Genomic DNA, 11,146 nt, shown 5'->3' with positions numbered 1-11,146 from the left:
TTAGAGACCTATTAGGTCCATACATTACCATATACTGTAGCATATATTCAACACAAAAAACAGGACAGCTGGACATATTACCTTCAGTAGTTTAGGGCCTCCTCAAACCCTAATTCGGCCCTGCCCTCCCCTCAAGTAAATAAAAAAAATACTTAATTGACTTATTGCATCGCAGTTAAATCGATTCTGCCTCCCCCCCCCCCAATAAATCCTGGCTACACTGAGGCAAGGGGAATGGCAAAGCCACTCAGGGGGAGCAAGTGTGTTTTCTCTGGGCTGTAGGCACGCCGAAAGCTGTCTTATACACTTCACACCTGTCCAAGATGTTTGGGCGCCTGAGGCGGACTCCAGAATGGTGCTCCTCACCCCGCCAGGGAAGGTTTATGTTAAGAACAAGGGGAAGAAAGAGCGACACTGGCATCTGTCACCCTGTGGATCCTGCTGCCTGAGGCAGTCACCTCATGGGTTAGCCAGCCCTGGCAGCGGCCCATCTAGTTCAGTATTGGGTTACAACAGCCTTCTCCACCCAACCTCTGTCGGCCCAAAGATGCTCTGGAATACCATGGCAGTGCTGGTTGGGGCTGGTGGAAGTGGGGTCCAAAAGAAAGGAAACTAGGCTGGGAAAAGGCAAGCAACTTCCCCAGACAGGAATCTAGAACAGCCCCTCCTGGAGATGCCAGGGATTGAATATGGTAGAACAGGCATCTCCAAACTTGCCCCTCCAAATGTTTTGGGACTACAGTTCCCATCTTTCCCGACCACTGGTCCTGTTAGCTAGGGATCATGAAAGTTGTAGGCCAAAACATCTGGAGGGCCGCTGTTTGGGGATGCCTCTGGTAGAACAAATGAGGTGCTCTACTGCTAAGCTATGGACTTCCACAAGTGATATTCTGTGGTACTGAAGTTACTTGAAGATTAACTATGTATCATATGAAAGAATAAAAATTAAAATCAATTCTTAAATTCCACCATAAGCTCTATTAATTTCAGTTAAAGACAGTAGCGATAGAGCAAATCACAACTAGTTTAGGGGCTGCACAACCCAGCGAGGATGAGTCATAAGGAGTGGTTTCACAGGAAATGCAGTTTTTAGACATGCATGGTGTTGTGAATCTGATTCTACCCTTTTCCTCAATTCATGTCATAGGCATGATTTGTGAACCTTTAGAAGTTTTTTTAAAAAAGAAAATTATTCCAAGTCAGCATTTTGCAAAGCTGTATTTATTTCTTATAACTTTACAGCTACAACAAAATATTCACAAACTATACAAAAAGGCTTAAAACAGACATTAAACAGGTGCATTTAATTTAATAGAACTGCATTTCAGTTACACTGGATCCTGGAAGTCGGAATTCCCAGCACAACTTCATTGTTCTGCTAATCCACAGAGCAGTGAATCATTTAGACACACACACACAACACTCAAACCCATTTGGTCCATCCGCCAGGAGGTCATTTCAGTGTTGCAAACGTGTGTCCAGTTGTCTGCCTCTCAAAAGAGGCATTTACCTAAGAAGAAGAAAATATTGATTAGTTTTCTGGCTATGTTGTGATTGCATACATTACAAACAATGAAATTTGCACCAGGAGCTTATGAGGTCATCACATGTTTTTCTTCAGGCGGCAACCTGCATCAAACCTGACAAAACTGCTTTTGAACCCAGAAAAATGTTGAACGTGGTTTGTCATGTAGTATGGAGCAGTCAAAGAAAAGAAATCTAAAATCGCATTAGATTTGCTTGAGTCCTAAGTAGCTTTTAAAATCCTGGCTATTAAACAAAGTATGATACATTTACAGTAAGAAATCAATACAGGTATATTTCTTTTAAGTAAACATTATTTAACACAAAGCATAAAACATAATTGTCCTCAATTCTAAGAATTTCTGTATAAGGATGGATTCTAATGACCGATTCTCATTACAGAGATTTTTTACTGAAGTAGCTGGCTCTCTACAAATAAGTTTCTGTTGGAGCTGGACCAAAAATTGACATGTATATGCTGAATAATTTAAGTTCAGTCTGGAAGCTGTGATCTCTAACAATGGAAATCCAAAGTAACTGATGTTTAATATGCTAAAAAAGAATAACAACATCCAGGAAGGAGAGTTTGTCATTGTCCTGGCAATGTGCTTCAGCATATTCTCAGGGTGCGGAAAAATCACTTAGTCACCATTGCTCAATCCTCGTGTTTACCAACACCAAACTCATTATCAGAGTGCTGTTTTTATGTAACAGAAAAATTGCTACCACCCACACTTCTAGGTTTGCAGAAGTGCAAAAAGCTTAGATTTTTTTATATTAATTAGAAAACAGCCCAATGAGGGGTGAACATAATTGCCACAGATCAAATTATGTCTATGGGGGAAATAAATGAAAAGTCAAGGGGGAACAGAAGGCAGAGAAGAGAGCATAGCTACCAAGTAGCCTGATCAGGAGTACTTCACAAGGCAACAATTTGTTGCAGGTCCCACTTGTATATTACTGATGGTCAGTTTATATCCCCTTGATACATTATGCAGCTCCTTATCTCTCAACCTCTCTTACTGAAATCCTTGTAAGTATTCAAAATATTAGGACACTATAGGTCTGGACACAGCGCAAATCTAACAACGCTACTCTGAAGCAGTAGCGGAGGAACCCTCTCCGACACTCCATACGGAATGCCGCACATGCGCACTCCGTACAGGCTGCAGCACATGCGCAATGGCTGTACAGGCTGCCGCGTGAGCGGCATCCCGTATGGACTGTGCACATGCGGCAGCCCATATGGTCGCGGTGCGACAGGCAGCCGGTATGGACAGCGCGTGAGAGCGTCAACCCGTACGGACGCTGCGCGAGCGGTGCCTATATGGACTGTGCATGCCCTCGGCCACTCTACAGCTAGGGGGAGGCAGGGGGCACCTTGTTACCCCTTCCAGAATGGCACCCGGGGCGGCCTGCCCCCTCCGCCCCCCTCCTCCGCCCCTGCTCTGAAGTAAGTTTTTAATTCAATGGGGCTTGCTCCCAGGTAAATGGGATTAAGATTACATTCCAAACCAAGTATAGTACTAAAAAAAGGGGGACACTGGTTTTCCCCTTCGCAGATCATTGCCTAATCTCAAAGCATGTAGAGCAGGCACTTTTCCTTTCTGAATAGTGGGTAGCAGGAGGAACAGGGCAAAATCTAAAGCTCAACCACCTGTCCTATATGCACTTAAAACTGTAACATTATTTAGTTTTGCAGCCACCAATTACTAGATTTTCTCCTGTTTGATTTTGCAAAAGAAAAAAATTGAGAACTGCTCCTAAGCCAAACTAAAGTTCATTTTTTAATTCAGAATCCAAAAAACGACAGATCATAGGTTACCTTCCTCATCCACCTCCAGCCATTGGTGGAGGAGTTGGACCTCCTCCAAGGTGGTTTATTCGACCCATCCTGCGACGAGGAATCCCTGGAGGCCTAAAAAAAACCAAAAGCAAAATGTGAAGAGAAAACATCTTGCAAGAAATCCCATCAGAGAAGCACCTTCAGATCTAGCAGTTAATGGGGTTCTAAGATTGGTAAAGTAAGTTTTCCTTTCTTAGGCTCCCCAAAATGTAAGATTCTTTATCAACAGACGAGATACCTTTATACCAGAGCTTTCCAAACTTTTCATGTTGGTGACACACTTTTTAGACATGCATCATTTCACGAGACAGTAATTCAGTTTTACTAGCAAACCTGAGGTTAAACCAGTTTTTTTTTCTATAAAAAATGTTTAGGGGTACTCTCATTTTGACTCAAGAAAATCACCATTTTATAGTTCAAATCGAGAAAAATAAATACAGTAAATGGACAAAAGTACAAGTATTCACAAAATGTTTAGGAGTATGCGTACCCCTTCGTCCCCCCCCAGAAAAAAAGCTCTGGGTTAAACTAACCCTTTTCCAGCCCCGGAACAAGCGCAGGGAGCGTTCACATGGCACATCTACACTCTGCAACCGACACACTAACGTGTTGTGACACACAGTTTGAAAGCTCTGCTTTATACCTTTATAATGTGAGGCATCTAACAAGGATGGCCAGCTAAGCTTGAAGTACATGCAGCATCTCTCATTCTGACCTAAATTTGGAAGATTTTAATAACTGAAGTTAGGGTGGGGGCTCATACACATGGTCTCTACTTGTAGCACCCAGTTGGGCTATGCAGAGACTTTCAGCTTGGAACAAGGCTGAAGCAAGTAGGCCTCACATCATATGATCCTCTGTGATGATGGCTATCTGGTGACAGCTTACTTGTAAATGGATTTTCAGGCTCCAACTCACAATAGGGATTCCACTTGAGCCCCCTAACCTTGCTCCTTTTCTTCATCATGTGCAAGATCTAAATACTGGGGATGTGGCCTAAATATCTTCTGTTTCCATATAATCTGTCACATATTGTTTGTACATAAATTTTTGTTTCTTTCAGTAAAACACACACATAACAACCTGACTTTTTAACAAGATAGCAGTATTTTGTGTACCATCTAAATCGACTGCCTGCTTGGTTAGGCTTATGGGATATGGGAATCCAAAAACATCTGGAGTGCAACAAGTTTCCCACCCTAAATTAAAATGAAAAAGCATTACCCCCTTCCATCATCATATCTTGAAGAGGAGGAAGATGTGTAGCCTCTCCTTGTCAAGTCTGGGTGAATAATGCTCTGGAAACTGAAATGACAAAAGATTCCCATTAATTCAGTGCCACAAATTACAGTATTAAGCAGCACTAAAATTTTGTATAAAACTCACACTTGTTCCAACTTACCTGAGGTTCAGGAATAGTTCAGTAGTAGTATTAAGTTTAAATGAACAGCAAAATTGCCTTTCTACAAATCTTTTTTTCTATCTTTACTTCTGAACAGAAGTTTATATATTAAACCCGGTGCAACATTTGCCAATTGAATGGAAGATTGACAAAATATAAAGTTGACTCAGGACTTATTTTAAATAGCATATAGTCCTTTATGAGACATCAAAATATTATCAGTGTCCCCAGAAGCCTAGAATGCTGGTTTCCTTTTTTCAGATGTCACAAGCATCTTGTGTTATTAAGTTTCCTGTGCACTGATCAATTTAATTTTAATCAATCATCTTTCTTTCTTTCTTTCTTTCTTTCTTTCTTTCTTTCTTTCTTTCTTTCTTTCTTTCTTTCTTTCTTTCTTTCTTTCTTTGTGGAGTATTGTCATCTCACGACTCTAAAAGAAGGGACGACCTAAAGGATTTATTATCAGATGCATGCTGCTCTTCACAATGAGAGATTTAAATCTAGGTCTATTATACTGAAGAAAAGCTTTGCTCGGTGTTCAATTGACTGTTAATTGCATCTTATCATCTATCTATCTATCTAGCTAAAGGTTCTGAACTCTCTCCAGAATATGGGCCTTGCCCCCCAAGCCCTCCTAAGGATGGACCTAAGGCAAGCTAAAGCAACAGTCAGACAACGACTCATTGACATCGAAAGACAACAGGACTGCTCAAGATGCCCTGAATACAGAACTGGAGAAATCGAGAGATACATAGCCGCCCCGGCACCTTACCTCTCCTTTCTCCTGTCAAAAAACACAAGAAGGGCTTTTACACTTGCCAGAAGCGCGGCATTGCCCACGCCTGTGCTGGAGGGGCTTTACAAAAAAATCCCATACGTCCAAAGACTCTGCGTATGCCCATTGGGGGAAGTAGGAAGCCCTGAGCATCTGTTCTTCAGATGCCCCCTATATGAAGACGCTCGAAGAGAGATCCTGGACCCCATACTGGTGAGCTTAGCAAGCCTCCCGGAAAAGCAATTATACAACCTGCTCTTGCTAGGCAAAGACCTGAGAACAACCAGGGCGGTCGCCAGATTCTGTGCCCAAATATGCAGACACAGACTTTCTTCCCAGCCCGTCTGATTTTTTCCTCAATGGCACCCCGAGCGAGCTAGGCTCAGCTTTCTGCAGCCACTATTTTAAGGGTTAAACTTTTAGCACTGTTATATAATTAATAATTTTTTTAAAAATCTTGTTCAAAGCAACTTTTATACGTTATGCTCCCGGAAACTGTTTTTCAAAGGGATCTGTTTTATTTTTATTTTATTCTTATTTTATTTTACTTTTAAGAGCTGGTCCTCGACCGTAATAATAAATGAATAAATGAATATCTATCTATCTATCTACACTGCCATAAGGCTAGTCCCAGATGGTTCTGAAGGAAAGTTGCACAATGTTAGATTTAGATTAAGAGAACACTTCTACTTACAACATAACTACGAAGTCTGCTATTCCCCAAAAGAAGTCAGTTATAAATGACAAGCTCCATGGAGCCCGACTCCGGCTATCCAACACTTGACCTGTAATATACAATAACAACAATAATAAATAAAATCTTAAAATAACAATGTATACATCAAAATAAAAATAAAATAGAAAAATTCTTTCCAGTAGCACCTTAGAGACCAACTAAGTTTGTCATTGGTATGATAATGTATACATCATTATGAAGAAGGAAGCAGTATTATTCAAAAAATTTGATATTTTAGAAGTTAAAACACAAGTCAGTATTATTTCCCTTTAATCATGTAGCAAGGGGACTTACTGTTTGAAAATTATAAAGCCTGGGAACCTGGCCAAGGAATGTAGGTACTTTACCAGTTGTTATATGCTTCCCTATCATAATTTACTACAGGAGTGGAGAATCTATGGTTCTCCAGATGTTGCTATACTGTGCCTCACATCATCCCTAACGACTAGTTATGCTGGCAGGGGTTGATGACAGTTAAGAAATTAACAAAACTTGGAGAATTTCCTACCCCTGGTTTACTGGAAGTAACATTTCACTTGACATAAAAATAGTCATTTAAAATAGTTGTAACTGGAGATATGGGCCCAACTGCAAATTTCTGTTTGTTCAAATCTAAGTTTACTCATCCATCTTGCAACACACATTGTATGTAACAAATCAAGTGGAAACATCTCCCACCCGCACCTAACAATGCTAGTTTCTTGCGTCATAGTTGCTATGTTTCCAATGTTCAACCTATCTGGAGCAACAACCATCAGTACAGTATTTATGTGCTCCCCAGATGGATTTGGGGAGGGGGGGGGTTGGCATGTACCCAGTACTAGCAAATCTTTCCATCTACAAGCTCTCCTATAGCTTAAGGTAAAGGTAAAGGGACCCCTGACCATTAGGTCCAGTCGTGACTGACTCTGGGGTTGCAGCGCTCATCTCGCGTTATTGGCCGAGGGAGCTGGCATACAGCTTCCAGGTCATGTGGCCAGCATGACAAAGCCGCTTCTGCCAAACCAGAGCAGCACATGGAAACGCCGTTTACCTTGCCGCTGTAGCGGTACCTATTTATCTACTTGACATACTTTCGAACTGCTCGGTTGGCAGGAGCTGGGACCAAGCAACGGGAGCTCACCCCATTGCAGGGATTTGAACCGCCGACCTTCTGATCGGCAAGCCCTAGGCTCTGTGGTTTAACCCACAGCGCCACCCGTGTCCCCTATAGCTTAGTCCTATGTATTTAAGAGGTTGTGCATGGGTCAGAAAATCTTACCCTTAAAAATGAACACAGCATAGCAGTCCTAGCTTCTGTATTATTGAACATTTTTGTTACTACAAACTACAGACAAGATACACTAGTTCTCCAGCTGGAACTGCAATCAATGCTTAATTTTTTTTATTCTTCTAGTGCAGGCATAGGCAACCTTGGCTCTCCAGATGTTTTGGAACTACAACTCCCACGATCCCTAGCTAACAGGGCCAGTGGTCAGGGATCATGGGAGCTGTAGTTCCAAAACATCTGGAGAGCCAAGGTTGCCTATGCCTGTTCTAGTGCTAACCCAGTCTTGTACTTAACAACAGGTGACCAGGAATTTCAAGCAACGCAGTAAGGCGGCTGGTGGAGGAGGGACAGATTGCTCCATCCCTCCACCGTCAGCCTACTTGGATTGCAGCAGAAAAAGGAAAATACCTTCCTTCTCAACCAGAGTGAAAACTCAGTAAACCAGGGTGAGGAAATATGATCCCACCTCTCTGCCAGCAGTTCCCTTGATAGAAATGTTTTGTTTGTTTTTAATCAGACTGCTAAAATACTATAAGCTTACATTTCAGTGCTGTCTTTGAAAGAGGGGAAATGCAAGCTAGCAAGAACTGCAGGCTTATTAAAACCCTAATAATAAATTTTAATCATTAGGCTTTTATCATTGTTATTAGATTCTCCCATTCCCCAAAAGCACTAATCATATCACAATTACCTGCTAGTGTCAGCACTGAGAACGCAAATCAATGACCATTTAAGTCAAGTATACTATTCTTTAAAAACGTATGGGGTAGAGTTCTAATTTGCTGAGCAATAGTCAAGGTTCAGAGAACCAATGCACATTAGGTAGATCAATCAAATACAGTTACTCTGAAATGCTATTTGTACAGCTTAATCCTAAACTTCCATCAACAGAGTTCAACAGAGTTCAAGATTATCACCTACTGCTAAGATGAAGCAGAGGAGACAAAAGTAATTCCACCCCAAATTTGTAAATTATGTAAGGCATATAAACAATTTCTTCATTCTGGGGTGACAGTCCAAATTAGGAGGCAGAAGAATGGTTTGAGATGGCAAACCAAGCAATTAAAAATATGAATCTAAATCTTGTTAAAACTGCATTGGCCATGAGCCAGCATTTATCAGAAGAGGTATGTACTGGGTTGACACCTGCAATGATAATCATATTCCTGTTTCCAACATTATAGGTGGGCAATCTGAGTAATGACTTCGAGGTGCCCACAAGGCGATTTAATTATCCCGCTTTTGAAAAATAAACCAGCTTTTTAATCCACACGAAGCCATTCGCCTGGGCTCTTTCGGAGTTCCCCTTTGAAAAACAACCTTAAGTCATACGAACATGACAACCTTTTCAGTGCATCTTTTCAGACAGGAACAGCAGGAATTATGTAAGTTTATTCAGCAACCAGGAAAACACTACATGCAGCCTCCCGGATTTACTAGGTTACAGGAGGGGCCTCGATCTACTATACCACCTCCACATCCACTACTTCCAATACAAAAGGAGCGGAAAAAGGGGGGTCAGGCATAAGTTTTCCTCTGCCCCATGGGCGTAGCCGTGGGGTGGGGGGGTGGGGAGCTGCCTTCCTAAATCAAGAAAATAAATAAAAATACTTTAACCAATTGCGCTGCAGATAACTCTGTTCTAACCCTCCCCAACATAAAGACTGCCCCCTAAAATAAATCATGGCTACGCCCATGCTCTCCCCACTCCCACCCCATAATCAAGGTTTCCTCCCCAACACGGAATCTCTGCCCCTCACCGTTCGAAATATAAACCATGGCTTCGCTTCGCCCCACCGTCCCAGATCCGAACGCTCAGAGCTCTCTCTCTCTGTCCCCTGCTCCACCCCTGCCCCTCCTCTTTCACCCAGGAAGTCGGAGCTGGGAAGACGCCATAGGCCGAGCGAGCACGGGGTGGGCTGTTGCGTCACCACTTTGCCTCTCTTAAGCAGCCGCAGCAGCCGCAGTCGCTCCTTCCGCCCTTTGCCTGCCAGTTCGATTGCTCTGACAGCATACTCGCCTCCAGACCACAGAGATAGGAAAATTGTAGAGCAGCACGCCCTGCTCTCCTCGGTGGGCGGGAAACTCGGCGGCTTTAATATGCCATTGTACACGACTGGAGATTGATGGTGTTTGTGTGTCAGATTCATATGGGAAGCTGAGCAGTGTGTGGGGAGTTCATAGAAGTCTGTTCAGAATGGCACCTCAGGACTGACTGCAACCTGGGTAGCCTGCACATGAGAAGCTGGAACCAGAGGGGGGAAAAACAAGCTTCCAGATGTTAAAGGGTTACACTGGAGCATTCTTTGTGCATTGTCTTTATGGTTCTGAAAGCTAGAAAGAACTAATAAGCATAACCGGGGAGGAAAATGCAAGAGGGAAAGGATGAAAAGTGTAGCAGTCTGAACAAAAGCCATTACATGGTTTCATGTCAATAGAGGAGATCATTTGGGTTGGATAGATTGCCCCCCCCCCCAGGATACAGGCCTGGGAAGTGTGTTGAGCCCAGGGAACTCCCCGCTACAGTGTGCAAAAATTGTGCCTCTCCACTCTGGCTTGGAGTGGCTAGGAGCCTATCTACACACTCCTTGGGCTACTCCTCTGCTGCTCTGGGTGGCTGGGTGTGGCACGCAGGCTCCTCTGCAAGGGTGCAAGGGACACAGGAATGCCAATACTTGTCCTTGCCAAAGAGCACAAGGGACAGGGGGCACCTATACAGCTCCCTGCCAAGGGCGCAAGGGAGTTTAAATACACCTCCGGTGGAAATATCCCTTCCACATAATTTCCGAAAGGCCACCTACTCTTCTTTCTCTCTCAGATCAATGCCAGTATACGTAGCTCACCCTTTGAAACGTAGGGCATTGCTGTGTTTTCCTCCCAGATTGCTCTTTTTGCTCTTGCCTTTTTCCTTCTCCCCAACCTCATAGGACCTCTTCCTCAGCGCAGAAGAGAGCTCCAGCCGAAGAGGGATTACTGGCTGAGTGCAGATAATAGACTGCCTCACAACTGTTGCCATGCCAACGGCATGTAATAATATGTTGAAGCTTTAAGCTGTGTACTTCCAGCCAGATCCTCTGGGACCTCCAAATAAGTGTGTATAAAACTGCCGTCTTGTAGGTACATATAATAGTGAGTCAGACACCACTGGTCCATCTAGCTCAGTATTGTCCACATTGACTGGCAGTGGAGATCCAGACAGGCAGGGTGCTTTCTCTGCCCTACCTGGAGATGGAATCCAGGATGTTCCGTGGACCATTAAAAAGCGCCATTTGCCACAGTACTGGTTCATCACTCAGGGGTCTTTGTACTCAGCGGCCTGAACAGGAGCAGATCTGCAAGCCTAATACTATGCTGATTCAAACAAGTCCTAACATAGAATCATAGAATGGTAGAGGAGGAAGGGACCCTGAGAGACATCTAGTCTAACCCCTTCTAATGCAGGAATCTCATGTAGATCATACATGACAGATGGCCATCCAACCTCTGCTTAAAATTCACTCGGGAAGGAGAGTTCACTACCTCTCGTGGGAGTCCGTTCTACTGTCAAACAGCTCTTACTGTCAAAAAGGTATTCCTGATGTTTAGTTGGAACC

General features: G+C 43.2%; 1 protein-coding gene across 2 annotated transcripts; it reads right to left on the bottom strand.

Moving 5' to 3' along the window:
- Window positions 1–3,345: 3,345 nt before the first annotated feature.
- On the bottom strand, window positions 3,346–9,447 carry SELENOK (selenoprotein K). Of its 2 annotated transcripts, none has more exons than XM_035106341.2 (4): window positions 9,314–9,447; window positions 6,242–6,332; window positions 4,595–4,675; window positions 3,346–3,442 (listed from the first exon to the last, which is right to left on the bottom strand). In XM_035106341.2, the coding sequence occupies exons 1-4, from the start codon at window positions 9,330–9,332 to the stop codon at window positions 3,346–3,348; spliced, it is 288 nt and encodes a 95-aa protein (XP_034962232.1). In that variant the 5' UTR covers window positions 9,333–9,447. The 2 variants fall into 2 exon arrangements, with proteins under 2 accessions (XP_034962232.1, XP_034962233.1); XM_035106342.2 differs by having other exon boundaries at window positions 3,355–3,442.
- Window positions 9,448–11,146: the final 1,699 nt, after the last annotated feature.

This window comes from Zootoca vivipara, chromosome 2, assembly GCF_963506605.1.
Source record: "Zootoca vivipara chromosome 2, rZooViv1.1, whole genome shotgun sequence".
In the NCBI taxonomy this organism is placed as follows: Eukaryota; Metazoa; Chordata; class Lepidosauria; order Squamata; family Lacertidae; genus Zootoca; species Zootoca vivipara.
The sequence above is the reverse complement of the archived record's forward strand: the minus strand, read 5'-3'. Positions and strand labels throughout refer to the sequence as shown.

Bases quoted from the DNA above. Each gene is read 5' to 3' on its own strand.
- SELENOK (XM_035106342.2), bottom strand. The intron at 4,676-6,241 runs GTAAGTAGAAGT...TTGTCATTTCAG, and splicing joins GCAGACTTCGTAGTTATGTT to TTTCCAGAGCATTATTCACC. The intron at 3,443-4,594 runs GTAATGCTTTTT...GGTTTTTTTTAG, and splicing joins AGATATGATGATGGAAGGGG to GCCTCCAGGGATTCCTCGTC.